Source organism: Guillardia theta (genome assembly GCF_000315625.1).
Source record: "Guillardia theta CCMP2712 unplaced genomic scaffold GUITHscaffold_43, whole genome shotgun sequence".
In the NCBI taxonomy this organism is placed as follows: Eukaryota; class Cryptophyceae; order Pyrenomonadales; family Geminigeraceae; genus Guillardia; species Guillardia theta.
The window spans coordinates 275,717-297,722 of NW_005434631.1; the positions used below are offsets into that span (position 1 = coordinate 275,717).

General features: G+C 53.2%; 4 protein-coding genes across 4 annotated transcripts; 3 read left to right on the top strand and 1 right to left on the bottom strand.

Annotated features, from left to right (window-relative positions):
- Positions 1–578: 578 nt before the first annotated feature.
- GUITHDRAFT_163694 (hypothetical protein) lies at positions 579–4,481 on the top strand (the record flags this gene model as incomplete). The annotated part of the gene is made up of 21 exons (XM_005830883.1): positions 579–650; positions 986–1,222; positions 1,394–1,489; positions 1,540–1,596; positions 1,654–1,707; positions 1,751–1,810; positions 1,855–1,914; positions 2,122–2,169; positions 2,213–2,290; positions 2,362–2,412; positions 2,605–2,628; positions 3,029–3,091; positions 3,135–3,203; positions 3,253–3,384; positions 3,437–3,522; positions 3,714–3,764; positions 3,923–3,971; positions 4,017–4,115; positions 4,163–4,208; positions 4,256–4,279; positions 4,325–4,481. The coding sequence occupies 21 exons, from the start codon at positions 579–581 to the stop codon at positions 4,375–4,377; spliced, it is 1,509 nt and encodes a 502-aa protein (XP_005830940.1). The 3' UTR covers positions 4,378–4,481.
- On the bottom strand, positions 4,480–6,958 carry GUITHDRAFT_140099 (hypothetical protein; the record flags this gene model as incomplete). The annotated part of the gene is made up of 3 exons (XM_005830884.1): positions 4,480–6,417; positions 6,467–6,605; positions 6,657–6,958. The coding sequence occupies 3 exons, from the start codon at positions 6,956–6,958 to the stop codon at positions 4,480–4,482; spliced, it is 2,379 nt and encodes a 792-aa protein (XP_005830941.1).
- Positions 6,959–14,361: 7,403 nt separating this feature from the next.
- Positions 14,362–18,263, top strand: GUITHDRAFT_110069 (hypothetical protein; the record flags this gene model as incomplete). Its single annotated transcript, XM_005830885.1, has 15 exons — positions 14,362–14,433; positions 14,485–14,840; positions 15,524–15,835; positions 16,144–16,271; positions 16,312–16,455; positions 16,505–16,671; positions 16,725–16,800; positions 16,849–16,988; positions 17,121–17,185; positions 17,224–17,281; positions 17,438–17,638; positions 17,686–17,794; positions 17,850–17,936; positions 17,983–18,082; positions 18,128–18,263. The coding sequence occupies 15 exons, from the start codon at positions 14,362–14,364 to the stop codon at positions 18,261–18,263; spliced, it is 2,151 nt and encodes a 716-aa protein (XP_005830942.1).
- Positions 18,264–19,321: 1,058 nt separating this feature from the next.
- GUITHDRAFT_110070 (hypothetical protein) lies at positions 19,322–21,071 on the top strand (the record flags this gene model as incomplete). The annotated part of the gene is made up of 4 exons (XM_005830886.1): positions 19,322–19,720; positions 19,953–20,153; positions 20,305–20,441; positions 21,005–21,071. 4 exons carry the CDS (start codon positions 19,322–19,324, stop codon positions 21,069–21,071), a joined length of 804 nt encoding a protein of 267 aa, XP_005830943.1.
- Positions 21,072–22,006: the final 935 nt, after the last annotated feature.

The following is a 22,006-nucleotide window of genomic DNA, read 5'->3' on the forward strand; positions in this document are numbered from 1 at the left end:
TTGCACGATGGGGAGTTGCCACAGCAACACCTCAGAGTCTGAGCAGGAAACGAGGGAGACAGGAGGCGGCATGGCTGCAGGAATCTTTGAATTTCAATCCAATGGCAGCCTTAGAAGTTCCTTTCTACCTGTTGAAGGTGCTTCTATCCTCTTCTCTCCAATCTCTTCTTCTATTCCTCCTCTTCTCCTCTCATCCTCCTGCGGGCTGTTTCCTCGTCTTCCTACTCGCCCTGTCGCCCGTCGTGGACTGCCATGGCGGGAACTCAAATCTCTTAACCTGATTCCGCTTAAAATTTGGATATTTCAACCAAAGTTCTGTTAAATTAAGTGAGATTCAAGTCGACATATTTGAAAATTCAGACCTTGAATTGTTGAAAATAACCCTATGTAAGTTGAGGATTATTTCGAAATTACTCCCGACGCTCTTCAAAACTCGATTAGCTCACCTACAATTTCAAAGATACGGACCGCACCAATTTACAAATTCCGATTTCTCACCCCCTCCCTACCCTGTCAAAGTACCCCCTCCCTGTCACATTTGAGTACCCCCACCCCCGCCTGTCCTCCACAGGATCGCAATGGCTGAGGCCATGCAGAGGCTTCAGCGGGGGGACAGCGTCATGGAGCCGAAAGCCTTCGAGGATCTGAAGGTGAAAAGAGGGAGACGATAATGGGGAGAAGGAGAAGAGGAAGAGACGAGGAGACGAGGAGGAGACGGAGAGCTGCACATGCAAGGGAAGAGGGGAGGGGAACAGAAGTGGGAAAACCAGGATCAGATTGATCCATCAACAAGGGATGAAGGAGGGGGAACAACAGTGCCCTAGACACGTAGATGATTGGACTGTTATCTCGCTGTAATACAGATGACACACACAATCTAGCGAGAAGTACCAGAGGATGCGTATTTTTCTTGTACAGAACCTGTTCCCTCTTGCCTCTCTTGCTCATCTAGCCTTCACCCTCAGCTTCTGACGCCACCTATCAGGCATGTCTGCTCGCTGGCCAGGAGCCCTCGATGCTTGTCGAACAGCTCAGCGACAACTATCACGGTTATGCTCAGATGGCGAACCTCCTCTGCGAGTGGCACTGCTTCCTCGGGGACGATCGGAGGGCAGTGGACCGAGAAGTGAGGGGCTATCTCAAGTCTATGATCATCAAGCATTTCGGGCTGGAACAGATTGACCTGCAGCAGATCAGCAATCCGCGATGGCTGGAGCAGATGGTGAGAGAGGAACCACGCAGAGACATGTGCAGGCAGGATGACAGGGATGCAGCAGAAGAATGTTGAGGGGGAGAGGGAGAGGGAGAGGGAGAGGGAGAGGGAGAGGGAGAGGGAGAGGGAGAGGGAGGTGCACTAGCAAGAGCTCGGATTGTTTCCGACAGATGTCCGCAGATTCAGGACCCGGAATGGCGCGATCTGATCTATGAGCTCTCGGAGCAATTTCCATCGTCTTTGCTGATCTCATTCGCAATGGAGAGGATATCGCAAGTCAGCGCTGGTAGGCATCCTCGTCTGAGGACTGACTTTGCTTTTTGCAGCAAGTTGGACTCGAAGCGGAAAAGGCTGGGGCAGAATCGGCCTCTTCCAAGCTCAAGGTGAGGAGGGGGCGGTGAAGGGAGTGGAGCAGCAGAGGGGGATTGATCGCTGTACAGATCTTCAACTCCGTGCTGAAAGAGACGCTAGCAGACATGACCAACGGGAAGGAGGTGAGGGAGGCAAGGCTTGCGCTCCCTTGCTGAGTTCAGCCAGGTGATGCCGGAGGACCTGGAGGCCTTGAAGAGCCTTATATGTCATAGCGAGCATACCTTCGTATGCCCTTGGGGTCTTTGGGAGGAGGAGGTGACTGCTATCAGGTGTACGTAGTCGCTCTCTTCCGCCAGCTCGCTATGAAGCACAAAGGAGAATTCCAAGAGGTGACATGATGATAGAGAAAGGCAGCAGCTGCTCAGGAGAAGGAGAAGCAGTGCTAGTGGCAGTGGCAGTGCTAGTGGCAGTGGCAGTGGCAGTGGCAGTGGCAGTGACAGCAGTGGGAGCATCCTTCAGGACAAGAGTGTGTAAGGGATCGAGAGCAGAGCAGTTGAGAGGGGCGAGGAGGGAGGAGGGTGAGAATCTTGCAACAGGAGTGCCTCCTTCGGTTGAGCGAGGAGATCCGAGTAGAGATCGCAAAGGTGAGCTCGTGGTCGTGTCTTGGTTTCTTCTGATTTCTTTCAGCGCGGGAAGGGACGGCAGGCAGAAGCTTTCTGCAACGCCATCACAGGGGCAGTCGAGTACCCTGAGGTCGCTATGGCGGTGAGGATTCTCCCCGCAGTCTTTCTTTCACAATTGACTCCCCGCTCCCTGTTCTTGTTTCTTTGCATCAGATTGGATCGATGACAAGCACGAAGAAAACAAATCCGTCGGACATTTCTAAGGTGACAAGTTGATGTAGTCGTTGGTGATGGTGGAGATGATGATGATGCGGGCTGAGGAAGGGAGAGTTGAAGGAGAGTTGGGAAACAAGCAGTGAGGAGTTGCAATGGTGAAGAACAAGGAAGCGGACGAAACGTTGACGAATTATGAAGAGGAAGAGATAAGTTGACAAGAAGGTGTAACTCGTTTCTCAGCTCTACAACATCTACACAGCTGAAGTAAGCAAACGTCCGCCAGCATGGCTGCTGCAACGTCACGATTTTCTCCACATCCTTACTGAGGTAGCTGTCCTGCTCCCGTATGATTCTCCCTCCCTCACTTGCCGCTTCCTCCCCTTTCTCATCTCTCCCTCCATCTTCCTTGCGCTCCCTCCAGCCTCATCTTGTTGGTACAGACTGTCTTCGACCCAAAATTCAAGATCAGCCCTGCGTTCGCCAACAACTATCGCTGGCTGCTGTCCTACGCTGCCATGTCTCCGTAGTACTCCCTCCCGCTCCTCTCCTCACTTGAACTCTCAGAGATCACGATCGGCGACCAGACGGAGAGGCAGACGGGCAAGAGGAGGCCCCTGCTTCTCCTCCTGAGGAGAGGGAGGAGTTCAAGAAAACTATGGAGCAGATCGAGAAGGTCCAGGCGTTGACCAAGGATGAAAACAGCGCCATGTCGCCTGAGACGCTCATGGTGACCGAGGAAGCGGTTGAGGCGACGCTGACTGCCCTTGCAGGCGCTCAGGGAAGGGATACAGCAGTGTGAGATTGTCTCTGTCGGTATCCTGCTGTGGGTGGGAGGGAAGGTGACGAGGAGACGCGAGGGAGGATGGGGAGGATGACGGCGATGAGCAGCTGGTGGAGGAGAGCTTCTACCTTCCTGGGGGGGGGCATGTGCGCCTGGCGAAGCCTTACCAGCAGATGATGGAGCATTGCGTGCTGATCTACCCGGCCCAGAGGGAGATCTTGTTGGAGATGCTGCAGAAGGTAGGGAGAGAAGGAGATGGATGTTGTGGAGGAGCATCTGACTCGTCCCAAGATATGGGATGTGAGCTTGCAGCTGGGAGGAAACGGGAACCAGGAGGAGAAGGTCCTGGCAGGGGATATCGCGATTGATAACATGCTGTAAGGAGAGGGTGGATAGAGAGGACAGGCTGAGGGAGAGGCAGCGGATGGGAAGGGGAATGGGAGGATGAAGATGAGAAAGGAAGGGAGGAGCAGGAGGGGTATAGGAGGGAGGAGGAAGGGAGGAGCAGGAGGGGTATAGGGGGGAGGAGGGAGCTGAGTCAAGGAATGGTGATCCGTGTTTCCTTCAGGTTTCTCTTTGAACTCGGGTCAGTTCTCAGAGCGATGAGATCTCTTGCCCGGTAGGACCCTGATGCCTCATTCCAACCTTTTCCTCTCCTTACTCCTCCTTCTCCCTTCACTTCGTTCTCGGATCACTCACTCTCTCCTCCTTTCCTCCTCCCCTGCCATTCCTCCTCCTCTAGCTTCTCCTCTCGTCCCTCCACTGACTTCTCCTCAGCTGGGCACCTGTCATGACGCCAGAGCAGCAGCATCGCACAGTGACTGAGGTGGGTGAGGAGCAACATGCTGGCATTGACGGGCTCTTGTCGCAGATCCTGTCCTGCAGTCTTCCGCCCTTCTCGTCGCAGTTTGTCTCGACGTTCTTGGGCCTTCTGCAGAAGATGCCCTCGCTGGACGCCCTTCAGCTCAGCGTCTCTTTCTCCTCCTCCTCTTCCCCTTCCTTCTCACGTTGACACAGGCTGAGAGTAAAAGTCTGATGAAGGACTTCCAGACATACCTGGAAGGTCTCGATACCCTACAATGTTTGTGTTGCTGTCTAACGATGTGGCAGGTTCCAAGGGCAAACATGATATTGGTGCGTGTTGACATTTGAATCTCAACTCGTCATGATCGTTCACAGATGAAGACTTGCAAGGCATCGTCAAAGAGATCTCGAGTACGAGCTGGAGCTGATGATCGTGTATTTTCAAATGTATGTTAGAGGTGACTTAACCGTCTGGGACTCAATCAAACCCCTTTAGATTACAACTTATTTGATAACATAAAATCAATCAATCAATCTCTCTCCATCTCTTCTGACGGCTGCACGTCCTGCAGCAGATCAAAGATCTCACTCTCAAGGCCAGCCATCTCAGCCGTGTACATGAGTTTCAGTGACTGCATCAGCTTCTGCTTGTATCGGATCTTCTCCATCACAGCCTTGTCTTGCCCATTCATCAGGTCGCCGCCATGTCGCTCGGCTGGTCGTGCTGGGCTCTCAGGGTCTTGCCTGCTGTCATTGGGGCTGCTCTCGTCATGCAGGTAGGACGCGCTCTCATCGATGGGCTCAAGCTCAAGTCCAGCTTGGCTGGCCCGTGACGGCAGGCGGAACCTGAGCGACCTGCTGGGGTCGGAGTCGTAGAGAGGATCTCGAGGATACTCTTCCACCCTCTCCTCTGACCTCCCGCCCAGCTCGTGCTCGTGCTCTTCAGTCGCTGAGTGAGGCCTCGCCCGGACATGCAGCCCGCTCAGCGGTCTACTTGCCCTGTTCATCGCGCTCTGGGGGCGACCTTGCACCCTCGTTCTCAGCAGGTTGTTTCTGATCGCCTTCCACTTGGACCCTCGTCCTTCCTGCGGCTTGATCCAGTCTCGTGGAACCGAGTCCTCCTCCACCAGCTGCTGTACCTCTAGAGCACTCCCGTCTCCTTCAGGCTGCGTGACGAAGCTGTCAACTCCTGCACCTTCAGCTTGCTCGTCGCCTGCCAGGTCAGCAGGTTCGAAGATGGACTGGTACCACTGCGAGCTATTGCCACTTGCTGTGTTGGGTCTCAGTGCCCGTATGTTCTTCTGCTGCATCCATGAAGCTGAGGACTCCAGGGCGCTGCTTGGACGGCTGAAAGAGCGCCCGTTAACGAGCTTGGCTGTCGTGGGCCTGGAACTGGCTTTCACAGTAGAGCAAGCAGAGTATGCTGTGCTGGGACGACTATCCACAAGTTCGATCCTTTCTGTGTCGAACTTCTCGAGCTCGTTCACGACGGCTTCTATCTTATGCTGGATCACTCTGTTCTCCTCCCTCGTCCTTTCCTCCATCAAGCTCTGCATCAGCTTGTTCTTCTTCATCAGGCCTCTCCCCTCGGCTGAAGCTTTCCACAGCTTCCCTATGACCTCCAACGTGAGCTCCTTATAGAACGAGTTGCTGCATCGACTGACGATATGAAACAGGCTCTGGACGGCTCCAGCTGCGAGGATGTTGTTGATGCCAAGAGGAGTCTGCGCGAGGTGGTGGAAACCAGCGGCTGCATGCACAACTTGAAATGAAGTTCCGGCCTCGCCGAACCTGGCAAACGTGCGAGCAGCCGCCATGGGCTGTATGTTGTTCATGTTCTTCCACAGCGAGAAGGCGTTGTCTGCACACTGCCGGGCAAGGTTCTCCTCACCCGCCAGTATCCTGTTTCTCTTCATCTCATCTGCTGGCGAGATGGACGTCTGCAATGAAGACTGCGATGCTTTCCGAGAGGGAGGAAACTGAGAGATGGGGGCTGTCACGTTTGGTGCAACAATAACGTACTCCAGCTTCGAGTTGCAATTTCCAAACTTGATCTTGTCCCCAATCTTCAAGATGACTGTGTCGTTGTTGCATCGCTTGCCATTGACAAAGGTACCGTTGCTGCTGCAGTCCTTCAAGTAAAGAACATCTTTCTCCAACGAGACCTCGCAATGACGTCTGGACATTGACTGCAGATCATCGGCCGAGACCCAAGATTTCTCCAACACAATGTCACTTTTCTCGGCTCTTCCGATGACGACCACGTTCTTTTCTTGTGACAGCTGCAGTGGAATACATCGTCTGGACGTAACTTCCTCTTCGGCCACCAAGAAGTAGGGAGCAAGGTGTTTTTCAAGTTTGAACGTTTTTTTCGTCGTGTCAGCGTTGCTCGGGGCAATTGCTGAGATATACTGACGTATCAATCTAGAATGAATCTTGTGGCTCTCCATGGCAGACGTCTCACTTTCCTGCTCAGTACAAGTGTGAGGCAGAGACATCTCACAGGAGAGAGCGGACCTTGGCAACATGTGTCCAAGGTATTGAAGTGGCTGGTGCTGTCTGCGGTCTGAGCCGAACCATCTTCTGATATCCTTGGCTTTGCCTCCATCGCACGAACGAGTTGAGGTTTTCCATCCCAGATTTTAGAATGTCCGCCCTGCATTGCAAATGTTCAGAACCGAAACTTTTTACATCGAATTGAATTCACCTGTCTTTGTTTTGAACGAAAGAAAACCATTCATCTCTCAACCTCGCATCGTTCTCTTCTTTTTGCTTCATTTCAAGGAATTGTTTCTTTTTAAGCTTACGGGCCTCTTCGGGAGTCAAGTCAACGTCATCAAGCTCCTCCTCATCGTTTCTGTGCTTCTTCTTCTTGAGGTATGGAGGCGCGAGCGTGACCTTGGGAGGAGGCTTGTCTCCTCGAATGGCTTTGGCATTGAGCACGTCTTGTTTCTCCCCATCGCTCATCCTTGTTTCCCACCATCTTCTGTCTTTCTTAGTATCCAACATCTCAAGCGAGCAGCAGGCGGAACAGCCAATCTATCGTATGCCTGCTGCTCTGCTCTCGCCTCTTGTCTCCCCCTGGTCTGTTGCTGCCTCCTCACAGCGGCATGGCGGCCTTCATTGGCTGGTATCAACCGTTATTATCGGCGCTACCAAGCCCGCACCAATGTATGAGCGCATCAGTGTGCCAATTTTGTACCGTTCCGGCGCCGGGCGGCCCGGGCGCCGGGCGGCACCGAGCGGGCCGCCGGGCGGACTCGCGGGTGACACCATGTCGACTGACTCAGTGAATCCAATCCGGCGCTTCAATTTCACTCAGGCTCGGTCCGACGGCGGGCGCTGCCCCCCCGCCCCCCCGCCGACCATCATCTGATCGGAGGCGTGCCGCGGCCTGGAGAGGCGGGCGGCCCCGGCGGCCGCGAGTGTCAGAGTGTGACACCCACTGGTGACGGTGGCTGACTACTCGGGGTGGGCTAGTAGACTCAGAGTCGGTGGCACGGCAACTCACTGCGTGACCGTCGGACTAGGCTGGCGGGACTCTCAGTCTGCCACTCAGTGACCCGGCAAGAGCTTCCCAAATTCCGAAGTTCACTGTCACTTGACTCTGTGTGAGACTCAAAGTCACTGCTCACTGCCGCTGTGCGGCGGCCTGACAGTGCCGACGGTGACTAAACCGTCCGGTCCGGCGGACTCGGAGGTGAGTCACCGGGCCCCGGGGGCGCGGCCGGGGCCCCGGGCCGCCGCGCACTGACGGGGGCCGTACTCGAGGCCCAGCGGCGACGGTTCGTGGCGGAACTGCAATGATAGGAAAACCCAGCTTGGCAAGTTGGTGGCACGTACTAGCAGTGACGCGGCAAGAGGAGGGCAGACTCCGAGGGATGATTGTTACGATTCTGAAGTGATCAGTCAGTGAGTCGGCGAGTGGGAAGCACTCCTGATGGTCAGGCAAGTCTTTAAATCTGATCTTTTATCGATTTCATTTATTAGAGATATCGCAGAGTGGTCCCAGTAGTAAGCCCCTAAATCACACTAGATTCATTTCATGAAGTCATTGCCATCACAACCATTCGATTGAAGAAGGAATCCATAGGAGTGAAGACTATGCGTCCTTGAGTACTTGCAGTACTTGAGACACGTACAAGCTTGAGGGTTCTTGGCGTTTTTAAGTCAATGGATATTTGATCGTTTCTGCATTACACATAAAACTCCGGCAAGAGTATGTGAGTTCTTATCAGGTTGCTGTTATATGATGTTGGTTTCCCTTTGCACATGGAAACATCGTTGTATGTATCTCCAAACTGTCCGAAATCTGTGATGAGGTTTTCAGAGTTTGAGACTGGTGCAGTGCATGGGCTGGACCCAAAGAATAATTCAAATTCCTTTTTCGATGTGGGCAGGTTGCAAGGTCTAATTCCAAAGAACAGTTCAAATTCTTCTTTCGATGTGGGCGGGATTACTTGTTTCATAAAGATATTGAGATATTTGCCGTTCTGACTGACGCTGTGAGATTTTGTTTTGATATCGAAGCAGAACCAGGCTAGAAAATATTGACTCAAGGCCAGTGACACCGTCTTTGCGAGCTCCAAGGAGGAACGATACCAAAGAGGCACTGGGCCTTGAAAATGTTTCTAAGAGGAAAGCGAGTTGACAGACAGATCACCAATGTCCCCACTGAGGAGCAACGATGATCTGGAGCCAAGAAGAGAGGGTCAGCGAGCAGGCCAAGCTTGGCTCTGCTGTGGACAAGAGGGCGTGCGGCGGGATTGAGCCTGGTAGCAACTCAAGTTACAAAAAGGGGTTTTAAATTACCCCTGGGAACCACCCGGGTGTCAGTCGGGTTCCGGCGGTGCTGTGGGTGGGAGGGGTGGGGGATAAATCGACTGGCAGTTTGTGGTCCCCTGGAAGCCTCAGGGAGGGGTTGAAAAGCTGACAGGCAGACAGAGCCCGGGGGTAGGAGGCGGGTAGACGGTAGGAGGGGGTGGGTAGAAGGTGGGACTGGGGAGTGACTCCAGGGGTACCCCGGACGCCTTGCAAGAAGGCGGTGAGGAGAGTAGAATTGCACCAGGAGCTCCGGCAGCTCTCAGGCTCCGACGGCGGGGGGAGGGGTGGTAACTCGCCGGGTGAGAGCGATGGGGGTATCAGGCGGGGGTAGGTCGGCGGCTTGGTCATGGTCAAAGTTTCTATTTCAGTGATGGATTCTGATGGTCGTTGGGAGCCAGATAGACCTGTAGTAATCTAGTAGTTGCTCTGACGGTTAAAAGATGACGTGCGCTGTAGTAAAGCAGTGCATGGTTACATGAGTCACGTCCAGCCGCAACCACTGGTGACATGATCCGGGACTCGAAGACCACTGATCAGGCCCGACCTACCCTGGCCGCCGCCCGGCGTACCGTAAGTTATGATGATTAGCAGGCTCCAGCAGGCTTGTCCCGGGCGAGTGACCGTGACCTCCACGTGTCAGTGCCACGGTGCTGTCCTCCTTGCTCCATGCACGCACTGCGTGCATGGAGCAAGGAGGACAGCGGCATGTTTGACCATCCCCTCCTCCTTGCCGTACCTCAGCGCCTCCTGTGACATGCCCTGCATCACTTGCCTCTGGTGAGCGCATGCTTTCCCTTTCTTAACCGGGTGAGTTCCAGGCCTCCCACCGAGCTCGTTCATGAGCGATCAACAGATCCCATCGTCCCCATCTGTCCTGAATAGGCGAGTCACAAAATTAGCGCAAGTCCATCCCTCTTTGTTCCCAGCAACTTTCCCGTACACGCAAAATGAGCGCATCACAATCCTTCTAGTCTTGTTCTCATGCCCGAGCAGCTTTTAGCTCTGCCAATCAGCCAAAGTTTCTCCTAGCTACCCACATTGATCAAGTAATGACGTGCTGATAGAGCTTGCCTCCCGGTCACTCGTCATCTCTGTAGAGCCGTTCGAGGAGCGAAGTCCAGCAAGCGCTCAATCTCTTGTTCAAACATTGCAAGACAGACGGCTGTCCATTCGTGTGTCACTGACCGCTCTCTTCAAGCATACTCAAACTTATTGTTTTCTCTATAGTATCTGCTATCTGATATACGTTTCCGCCCTTCGTCGCTTGCTAGATGTTTGTATGACAATAGGGTGCGGGCGATAGTAGCCAACAGTTGAGAGTCTCAGGTAGACATGGAGGAAAAGCTATTCATTTGAAATTACTTCCGACCATCAAAGCCTCACAAAGAAAATAAGCTTTTAAATCCACTGGTCCTCATTTTTCCTCCAGTAAATCTCATAGGAACCACACATCCGTTGGACCGAGTTTCAAAAAAAGTATTGTAGTTAGCATAGTTCTTCTAGTTGATCATGACAGTAGTCTTTCTAGTACCTCTGATAATTTATTCTAGTTAATCATGACCGGAGTATTCTGGTGTCTCTGATCATTTATCCTCTGTATCCCTAGTCTCTGGCCGAAAGCGAGCTTCTTACATAATGGATGACACAAGTAAAGACAAGAAATCACTTCAATCACCATCTGAAAAAAATCAAACAGCTGCATAATTTTCCTATTGTCACCTTGCCTCTTACCTCTCGCACACTAGGTTCACAAACCCTCGTTCTACAAGTGCCATGTTCGTTCTTTGCTGCATCTGTCCCCCACCCCCTCTAGGCTCATGACAAACAACGGGTAGTTGAAGAGAATTGTGTACCCCCTCTATAAAGACATCTTATCACGGGTCAACAAAACATAGTACCCCTGCCATAAAGTTACGAACAAACAGGGGGTAGTTAGTACCCTCTAACGGACACCCCTACCTTTGACTAAATTTGGAGGGGTGAGAAACAAGTGGGGCGTATTTGTTGGATCACCCCTACCCCCTTGTTCGAGCCTTCCAGCAGAAAACTTGGATGACCCCCGTCATTGAAAACCTGGAGGATCAAGGGGTAGAGAATGAGCAGAGGGGGGTTAGAATATGAGGGGGTAGGGTAGTATGAGCTTAAAAAAACAATTCCACCATCACAAGAACGCATCGTTTCGTCAGGCCGGTGTTTTCAACCTATTGGTACAGCAGTCGGGAGGTGGGGGGTACCCACCCCACCCCCTCTAATATCGGAATTCGCAAACAAGAGAAAATTTTAAAACATTATACATGTAGTAAAAACTGCTTGTGCACGTGCCACCTACCCCCCCGAATAGCATAAAAGGGGAAAGAAGCCTCCAAACCAACATCTCCGGCCACTCCCATGCCACCCCCTGAAAGCCTCTAAGTTTTCCCTATTCCAGCCTTGCACATACTCTTTACCCCACGACCTCGTGCTCGAATCCATCCACGAACTCCCCCTCGCCCTCCAACTCGATTGCCCTTCAACTCACCACCCCAACGATATCGTGCCTGCGCAGTGCGGTGATTTCGTGATTTGATTTCGTGGCTCTGATTTGGTAGTGCTCATTTCATTTCACCACCCCCTTCCGCCGGTGACCCGCGGCTGTTGATCGCGGAAGGCTCTCGGGTATTGACCGGCAGCACCAAGTAGAATCGAACGAGCTAGGTATCGAGATGCCGGAGAAAAGACGCAGGCAGTCCAAGAAGGGAGGCTGCAAGAGGAGGAGGGGTACCGGCAAATGCAACCAGAGGGGCGATGAGAGGGAGGGGGTGGTCGAACAGATTCAACTCCAGGACAAGGCCCTGGTCGAGGCGTTCGCGGCGAGCATCGAGGACGCCTTGGCGGAGGCAAGGCTGCCGCAACGATCTGAGGAGGAGGAGGAGGAGGAGGCCGAGCGGGTGATCGATGACCTCGTGAAGCCTGAGGTGGAACTACCCCTGGAGGCGATTGATTCCATCAACATACCCTACCGGTGGGTTCATGAAATGCCAACATCCCTCGAGCGGGTGGGGGTCCTGCATTCGTACGTCCTGGAAGACAGTGACGATGAATTTGAAGCTGCTCTACAGCTAAAATAATAGAACGGATGGACAGAGAACGGATGGACAGCATTTTTGAAAGGTCCTGGGTGGGTGCTTGACCAGGAGGGTGGGTACCGTCGGGCTCCCAGGTATCGATCCGGCGGGGGGACTCGATTTGTGTTTTGAACTTGTCATCGATCATTTGAAGTATCAGGATGTATTTTAAAAGCGTTCGTTAGTAACAAACAAACGATTTGAACGGCATTGATGAACCCCTACCCTCAACATTTATTATTCAATATATTGTAGTTCCTCGAATGCCTCACTCGTACTGATCTTTAACTTAACTTTGAGTAAACCCTCACAAATGACCTCCGTGAGCCAGCCCCTGCCCTGTGTTTACTCAAAGTTCATTAAGTTAAAAATCAGTACGAGGACAAGTATGTCAAGACAAAAGACAGCGAGAACCAAAAAACAAAAAAAACCAATCCTGCCAATTGCTGTCCCCCAAACTTGACTGATACCTTCACTTAAACTGCGCGCAGGACAATTCCCCCGCGCCATGTCAGCGATGTCGCTGTGGCCGCCGCCGAAGGAATGAGACGCATACCGGAACGCACCCGCGATGATGGCAGCGAAGGACAGGAAGGCCTTGAGCTGACGAAAGATCTGGACCGGATTCGTTTGCAAGTCGGATCACCTGAGACATCTTGCGAAGCCGAGAGACCATCTAGCGCTGCCGTTTCCTTGGTCGACGAGCGATCCGCCAGCCACCACAGAAAGCGCAACTTCGCCATCATCCTGCAAGAGTCCATCAGTGCTGGCGATGATGGGAAGAAAGGCCTTTGGCGGGACGTGCTGAGCATATGCATTACAATGCCCTCGGATGTTCCTCTGTGCTGCTGCTTGCAGTTTGCTCCGAGCGAGGTCCGGTATCCCATCATTGTCAAAAACATGTGGCATGCTGAGGTCCAGGATTAACCTATGCCATCGGCCTCTAGTAGCCTGCAGTTGCGGAAGTTCAAATTCCCCTACGTGAGGACGACGGAGGTGATGGCTGATGGGCTGCTGCTCAAAGATCCCAAGGTTTGTACTTTCCATAATTGAGTGTGCGCTGAGGGATAAACTGAGACAGAAGTTCATCAACCTGGTGGCCTGCCACGGTACTCGAAGTGGACCGGGAGGAGGTCGGACACTGCAGGGAGGTTTATGCCTCGGAGATTGCCCCCAGTGGGCCTCTGGCTCTGCTCCAGAATCCATGATGATCCGACCTGCAGACTGTGCAGTGCATACCGTACTCACGGTAGCACAGTGCGGGCAAGTGATTCCGAAGGATCAGGCAGCGGGCCTGCCGCAAAGTGTCGGAGTCCGAGTCTGGCGCCACGGAGCCCCCGGCAACGCCCGGCAGTGAACGTGGACGTGTAGATGATCATTGGATGGCCTTGGCAAATATCCGTCGGTCATTGGAGTCACGCTAGGTTGATTTCGGGGGGCCGCCGGGTCCTTTCATCTTCGGAAGAGCCTTTTATGAACGTACTACCCCTTGAAGGCCCTGAGGCCCCCGGGTAGTAGTAGTGCCTCATAGCCCGCCCATGGGGTGTTAACTCACAACATGAGGGTGCTTCAGGCGGTGGGGGAGGTACCGGTAGTAACTTGAACCAATAAAAGTGTTTTAAAGGCTTGTAGCCCCTGCTGGCCAATAATGGCAGAGTCATCCACTAGTGCTGGGACGGGTGGGTGGCGACTGAGAATACTAAGGGGTGGGTACATGAAGGGTGTATGTAGGGTGGGTGGTGGGTGAGCCGCTACCAAGGGGAGGAGCCCCAGGTTGCCAATCACTTGAGGCAGAACGCAAGGACCCACCAGTGCTGTTGACTGCTAGAGGCGATATGGATGAGTAGGTGGGGTAGGGCAAGTGCATACACCCCTCCCTTTGACCAAACAAGATGGAGAAGTAGTGTGGTAGTAGGTAAGGGTAACTAGATTTTGATAGTTTAGATATGGGGTGGGGTAGGATCGGAAGGGTGGGGTGTTTGTTATTCAGTTGTGCGCGCGGTTGTGAGCGGCCATGGAGGTCGACAAAGGAGTGGAGGGGGAGGAAGGAGAGGATTCATTGAAGTCAGAGGGGAGAAGAAGCAGCGAACTGGAAGGGAGAATGGAGCCCTCTGAAATTTCAGAAGCTACGACCGTCCCGTTGACGAAAGAAGCCATCGAAAACTTGCTGGGATGTAGAATGATTGAGCATAATGAGCCCGATGACGAGGAGGAAGAGCACATTCAGTGGATTCGCCCTCCGAGGCTTCAGAGGGAATCTTTCAACAAAACAAACAGATCAACTCCACAAGATGAAGAAATATGTAATGAAGGAGCTGGAAATTTGGCACACAAGGTGATGAGTGTCCAAACCATGCCAAGTGATGGTGTTTGTTGATGCATTGGAACCAGATGTCATTGCCAGGCACGGTCGAGCCGTCGGTCGCATCGTCAAATCTTGTATACATGTTTTGTTTTGACAACACATGAAAACAATACTGATTCATGTCGAATTTCAAGTCCACGGAGAAAGAGAAACTTCGCCTTCAACTTCTTGAAAACCGCCTCCTGGAAACTGTGAGTCCTGTTAGAAACGTGGCAGCCGGTGATGACTTTTGCTTCAAACAGGAGCGGCACAATCAGATTCTGATGGAGAGGCTGAAAAAGCAAGAAGCGACGCTCAGGCATATGGACCACCATCTGCCGAAAAGGGCTACGACAACCACTGACCTGATCCCCAATACCACAAACAAAGGTTTCGTCAAACAGAATTTATCCATGCACAGCATTACAGAAGAACAAAAGCGAAACAAGACTGTACATTTTTCTTCGAATGCTGCTTTAGAAATAGCTGAAAGATCGCATTCCAAGTTTGAAGGTGCAAAGCCAAGAGCAACAACAACGGATGATTCAGTGAAAGTTGATGTCAAACCTATTGAGAGAATGCTCATCATGCAAGCGGAGTCAGGCACTGTGACCTCGGGGTCAGATGGCAGAGCGAAGAGGACAGCCATCTATTGCAGTCTCTTTTGCATTGTCGTAGGGTTATTCATCGGCGGCGTTGTTGAAATCTTTCGGAGGTATTCGCAATGAGGCACGCGAGAAACTTCAGTCATCTGGAACTCTATGATGCCTGGTAGGCCACCAGGAACCCAAGGACAACTGGTTGAAATATAATACTTGAATCTAAGATAGTTGTAAGTCATTTCTTGGTTTCATCAAATTGAGCCTTTATTGACCAAATGTTGTACAGGGAGAAGGCATTCACCCCAGTATCCCCGAAACAATTTGAAGAAACTGAACTCTGTCAGTCAGGCGATCTTTTGTTGCAATTCTTGGTCTATTATTGACATGCACTTGTCTAAAAGGACAGGGATCTTAGAGGATCGAAATGCGCAGCTTCTGAAGTGAATTTTCGCCAGACGTTGAGCTTGTTGATACGATCAACTGAGATAACGTCATGGTGGTCATGGGTTCGAGCATAGGCCAAACCATTCAAGCGCGATCGAACTACAGAAGGTGGATTGGGATCAAAATGCAATGTTGATCTTTGACGACGCATGTACTCTATACCTGGGAGCCATCTTTCACATACCCCTGGTTGAGTTGATTGCAGGTATTTGCTTACCTGACTTTGTCGACGTTGATTTTGATGGAGTTCTTCCAGCAAGGCTGGATCTCGTGTGCAGATTGCAAGGAGCCCAGAAGTTGTCTTCACCACGCAGCTCTGGATGTGCACCAAGTTTGGAAATTTTCTTGCTCGGCATGAAGCAGGGAGGAGTCAAGAACTGCTGGCGATCACAAGCAGAGGCTTGATCGAGCATGGAGCGAAGTACAAGATCACTCCTGTGAAGGTCTCAAATGAATGCCGCGCCTGGATGCAGCACTGGGACTCATTCTACCTGTATTCGTTGTCTCCCACGTGTATGCCTCCATTGGTCCTCCTCATCCTCTCGACGTCTCTGGACGCTCGCCATGCGTAATAACCATAAGAGTCGCAATGATTGACCGTCATCCACTCATCTGTTGCTCTCGCTGGTCAGCAACTAGCGCAAGCACACGCATGTCAGCACGCAGACTCACAGCCGTCTCCTCGTCCGGAGCAAAGGTCGCACCTTACGCTCCCGTCCTCATCCGCCATGCCTAAATTCTTCTTGTCGGTCAACATTCCCCAGCCCGCCTCAGCTGGATGCGTCTCGCAATGGCGACGACGTATCTGACGCATTCCTTGCTGCTGCTTGTGGGCGTCGCCGACTGCTTTACCTTCCCTTCCTCTCTCTGCTTCAGAACTCCCGGTCGACAGCGAGCACAGGCATGCAGACTGTGCATGAAGAAGACTCCGAAGGATCAGGCAGATCGCCTCAAGCAGGACGGGATCGCTGCGCTCATTCAGGGCAGGACAGAGCTAGCCAACGGTAGCAGAGGACTGCTCGCACCCGTCTGATGCTTCTGCAGACCTACTGACCAAGTACGTCGAGAGGAGCGAGGAGGCCGACGCCAAGGTTCTCAATGCACTCGGATCCATCCGATCGAATGCGGAAAAGTGGGAGGAAGCGATCGTTTTTTTCTCTCAAGCCATCGACGCGAGCTTGAGAGCAGGTAGGGGACGCCATGAGAGGCAGCATATGACTTGAGGTGACGAGAACAGGGGACAAGGCCTCTCAGGCGAACGCTCACTTCAACCTGGGCAACGTCTTCTCGTCGATGCAAAGGCTCGAGAAAGCGTCCTCCAACTTCGAGCGGGCGGTAGAGATCATGCCGGGCGACGTGGAAGCGATCACGAATCTTGCGCTCTGCCAGATCAAGCTTGGCGAGGTCTGCGAGCTGACAGTTGACAAGGAGAGTGACGTCACTGATCCATTGCCAAGAACACGCTGGCGCTACAGCAATTGGAACGAGCATATATGCTCGACCCGAAGAATCACATTGTAGCTCTCAACTACGGTCAGTGGAAGAACGCCAGGTTGTACAAGAGTTTGACTCGACCTCAAGGAAACTGCCTGGCAGATGCCGGAATGAACTCGCAGGCTGTGGATGTTTTGCAGGCTGCCGTCGAACTCAGCGATGGAATGGACTCGGAGCTCTTTTTGAACCTTGGGGTTGCAGCGAAAAGAAGCGGTGAGCATGGTCTAGTGAGAGTGCGACTTGTCTGAATGGAGTGAAAGGAATGAAGAAGTTGTCCATCGATTCTCTCAGACGCTCGTTGGAACTGAAGGCAAGAACACTCCAGCATTCAAGAGTTGAGATGATGTCGTCACTTCCAGCCCGATCAAGTTCTTGCGAAAAGGCTCATGCTGGCTCAGATTGAGGACGGAGAGAGGTCACTGCGGTAACATCTAGCAGGAAGACTGACTGACTGGCTGAAAGGTCCAAGGATCAAGATTGGTATCTGACGGAGAAAGAGAATGCGGAATACGCTCGGTTGGTAAATTTGACTAACACAACTTGAAGCATCATGCGATCTTTCTTTACGTTTCATCTTTCTCTTCTGCAGCATACTCTTCGATGATTATGCAGAAAAATTTGAGGAAGAGTTGACGCAGGTGGGGTAGCTGGTGCCTTGTCTTGCTGCTGACCCCAGCGAAAGCAACTAGATTACAAAGTCCCCGAGCAGATCGTCGAGCTGCTCCTTCAGAACGTGATGAATCATTCTAGCCTGAGCAGTCCGGACCAGATATCGTGGAATTCTGTCCTCGACGCAGGTTGCGGTTCAGGACTGGTGGGCGAGGCGATACACGAATACACCGATCGTATTTTTGGCGTCGACATATCACAGGAGATGGTGTTGCCGGGTTGTGTTGCCGAGTGAAACAGTAACGATGGATGCAGGTGAAGAAGACCAGGGAGAGGAGATGTGCAGATGGTCAGAAGATGTACACCATGGTAGAAGATCAAGAGTTGGTTGCCTATATGAGGGCGCAGGGCGAGAGCTCATGTTGTATTCATCATCGACTCTCCTCGCCGGTGTCACTCATGTTTCCTTTTGTTTCCAGTTGACGCGATTGTGGCTGCGGATGTCTTGTGCTACTTTGGAGACCTTGTAGATTTTTTCAAGGAAGCTCGACGAATCCTTGCAACGGGTAGGAGTGACTTACCTGCTCCTGGGGCCACTTACCTTGTCTTCAGGTCAATGCTCCGGTTGGTTGGCTTTCAGCACGGAAGATGTTGTGGAAGGCAAGGATGATGGCAAGGCGGCCAGGGGATTCTGTCTCCTCAACACAGGGAGGTAAATCCATCCATCCTTACTTTCTCCTTTCACGTGGCAAACTAGGTACGCTCATCGTGTCAATTATGTCTCTGAGAAGCTCAGTGCTGCTGGTTTCTCATATGTCAGCTCCACCAGCAGGACTCTGCGCAAGAGTGGATCTCAAGTGATCAAAGGGAAAATCTGGATCGCAAGGACTTGACAGCGGGGCGAGCAGGGTTATGTGACTCGCTCCGCAGGAAAAATGGTGTTAATTTTGCTTGCCATGAAGCGAGGCTGTATATTACAATGATACATGTGAACTCATTACCAGGCCAATCTTTCAGAAGTTCATTTCATATACATCCAAGTCATGCCAGTGGTACTAGCAGCAGAGAAGTTTGAAATTTCTACGAGACTGCCAGTCACTGATGGTCTATTCGAGGCCGGCGATTCAGACCGTATCGGACGGTCACCAACCGTGACTCAGTGAGGAGCCAGTGACTGTCAGGCCGGGCTGGGCCCCCAAAGTTCTGCCCGGGCCCGCGAGCCAGTCAGGCTGCTCCCCCCGGGTACCGTAGCTTACTAGTATGCTGTCTGTTAGACCGTCCGTGCCGCGCGGTGCGGCCCGGGGACTGTACAGTGCTGCCACTCGGCCCGTCGGAGGATCAAGCGGCCTGACTCTGAGCACTGCGGCAAGTTTCAAGTTTCATAGAAAACATTTTAATTATTTTCACAGGATTTCTAGGTAGTTCTTTCCTCATCAGTAGGGCAGCAGAATATACTTAGGGGCTCCCCTAATAGATAGTCCTGTGAAGGATGTCCATGCTGCCAAAAGTCGCGCCCCGGATGCTGGTTGCGACAAGGGCAGGGGAGGGAGGCAGACAAGTATGGCGAGAGAATGCTTGAGATGAGAGGGAGGAGCTGATCAGAGACAGCAAGACATTAGCTTGTACCAGCTCTTGCACAGGAAACATGCAGGCTATCGCACGATCTGGGAGGACGCTGACCGCACTCGTCATTTCGACTGCGATCATTTTTGCTTTTATCCTAATCCTCGCTCAGAGGAGGGAAATCACCTCCTTGAGTCAGCGCCAACGGCAGTCGCTGCAGACCCTCGAAGACGTGTTCTCAGCTCCTCTAGATGCTGTGGGAGGGTTTGTGGTCAATCACCTGCCGGACTTAGCGATGAAAGAAGCAGGAGCAAGAGCAGGAGCAGGAGGGGAAGGGGTGGGAGGACGAACGAGGCCCGAGCGAGCGTCTGGGCTGAGCATGGGAGGCATGAAGGTAGGAACGACCCTCCAGCTCCAGTCCAACAATGGGCCATTGCAGCTTACCATTGACTCGCCGCCCGACAAGCATGGTGGCGTCAAGGTCCGTGTCCGCGGGCGCGAGGGTCAGTATGAGGCAGTGCTGCAGGTCAAGAGGGATGGAGTCAGTGAGGGGGGGAGGAAGGGGGAGGTCAGGGTGCTGGACGTCGGGGAACTTCGTCCTTCAAGCACGAGTGCGGGGAACAAGAAGCTAAGATCGCTGAAGCTTGTCTCAATGCCGCAAGGATGGTACGCCTACGACCCGATGGAAGAGATATCGGGCAAGGAGACGAGGTTTGCTGGCATCCATATCGAAGCGCCGTCATGCGGCTGCCCTGGCTGCCCATGTGATGCAGAAGCGCATCTGAAGGTGAGCCTGTCCTTTGTGTTGATGACAATGTTGGAGGAGGAGGTGGTGGTGGAGGGGATGATGATGGTGACGGTGATGGGAGTTAGAGGTAGTCGATGGTTCGAAGGTGAAGGAGGAGGAGGAGATGAGGATGATGTCTTCTTGTCGAGCTCTCGAAACCGCATCGCACCTCCTCTGATGGCTGCATGTTGCGCTTGATGGCATGTGAGCGAGCTTCTGACGCTGTTGGCAGATTGATGTCTTCTGTCCTCCCTACATCGCTCCTGACCATGGCAGCGTGTGGTACAAGGGCAGGCAATTCAACGACTCCACCTCGGAGGTTCCGACCAGTCGGCGTTCAATCAGGATCGGCTCAAAGACGCTGCCGGTGGCGCAGAAGGGAGACATCCCGGAGGGAGATGTTGTGCAGATCACTTGCAATGAACATTTTCAGGTTGGTACCTCAGTGTTGAGATGATGATTGGGTGAAGTGTGGTGTTCTGCTTGCTCCCGCGGTCGTTCCTTCGTCTCTGCCTCCTCCTCGCTCTCCTCCCTCTAGCTCCAGCTTCTCCTTGCTCTCCCTGCCTTGTGACCTTGTCCTACAGCTGTCGCGCGAAGGGTCCGAGATTCCTCGCTGTCTGTCCACTGGAGAATTTCAGCGAGGAAAGACCTGCGAGCCCATCATGTGCTCTGCCTATTACCCCCCGACAACGGAGGCGTCTGGCCGGACACTCCCGTACAGGTATGATCACCATCGCCTTGCCTTGCCTCTCCCCTCCTCTCCTTCCCTCCCCTCTCCTCCCTTCCCCTCTCCTCTCCCCTTGGCTCTGTCAGCTCACTTCCCGTCCTCTTCGCAGGCAGGCACCACGGTGACGGTCTACTGCTTCGAGGGCTTCGAGGAAGACTACGGGGATCACACGGAGAGCAGGAAGCCTCCTCCTCCGCAGGCGAGACTGCGGCCAGGGAGCATCCGCAATGCGCTGCAGAGCCTGCGGAGCGGGAAGTGGAGGAAGCTGCTGCCAAGCCGACAGCAACTGACCACCTCGAGAGCGGAGGCAGTGACGTTCAGAGGAGGAGGGGGGAAAGGGGAAGCAGGAGGAGGTGTGGGGAGAGGTGTGGGGAGGGTGCGGCATCCTGCCATTGGGCGTCTGTTGAGGTACAAGGCGCTTGCTCGCCTGCGGGAGAGGCGGGAGGACAGGAAGAGGAGGATGGCGAGGACGGGGCTCCCGGTGCTCCCTATGGACGACGTGATGGGAGGAAGCCAAGAGGCTGTGGATGAGGCTGTGCAGCACTTTGTGGATACAGGGACGACTGGCCTCTCTCCTCCATGGGCCCACAAGCGGGAGACTATGGCGGAAGCTCTTCGATCTGATCCTTCCCTTGCTCGCCCCCGCCCCCGGGTCTCTTCTCCTCGCCATGGCAGTGGAGGAGGAGCCAGGAGGCTTCTGTCTGTGGAGGAGGAAGAAGGGGTCGCCAACACGAAGCGGCGGCAACAGTGGAGGAAGAAGAAACACCCCATGTGCCTGGACAGTGGGAGGTTCGAGCAAGGAATCACTTGCAAGCCGATCCCAGGGGTCCCTCCTCCTCCTCCTTCCTCTCGCCCTCCTCCTCCTGGAAGCCGAGCAGCCACCACTATCTCTTCTCCTCCGCAGCCGCTGGACTTTCCTCCAGTCGCTCACTGGTCTGCGAACCACCCCCCCCCTCCTCTAAACCCTTTCCTCCCCTACTTACTTTTCCATGACAATCTCATCTATCACTTCTTCTGATCTGACGTTCTCCCCCTGTACTCTCTTCAGCTCCCCTCCTCCCTTTCCCCGTCCTCCTCGTCTTCTCGGCGACTTGACCTTCTGCTCAGCCCAGCCTACGTAGCGCCTGAGCATGGGAGTGCCTGGTACAAGGGGAAGGAGCACAAGATAGCGACCCCTGGGCCCATTGAAGAGAGACAATTCGTTACCATCACCTGCGATGTACGTGAAGGCTGATTCTCCTCCTCCTCCTCTCCCTCTGTTCTTTTTCTCCCCGCCGCCGCTGCTTCTGCTCCTTGTGCTGCTGCTGACGCCACCGCCTCGTCCTCGTTGTTTTTTTCTTTTTTCCTCCTCTTTCGTTCTCTCTGAATTGTTTCCCTTCTCTTATCCCACTCTCTTTCTGTTTCCAGGAGTACTACAGGCTCAGCGATCGCGGATCTCGCTGGCCGGAGTGTCTGCACGATGGGCAGGTGAAAACTACTTTTTCTTTCTACCTCAAAATCCCTCCCTCCCTCCCTCCCTCCCTCCCTCCCTCCTTCTCGTCTCCTCGTCCTCGTCAGTC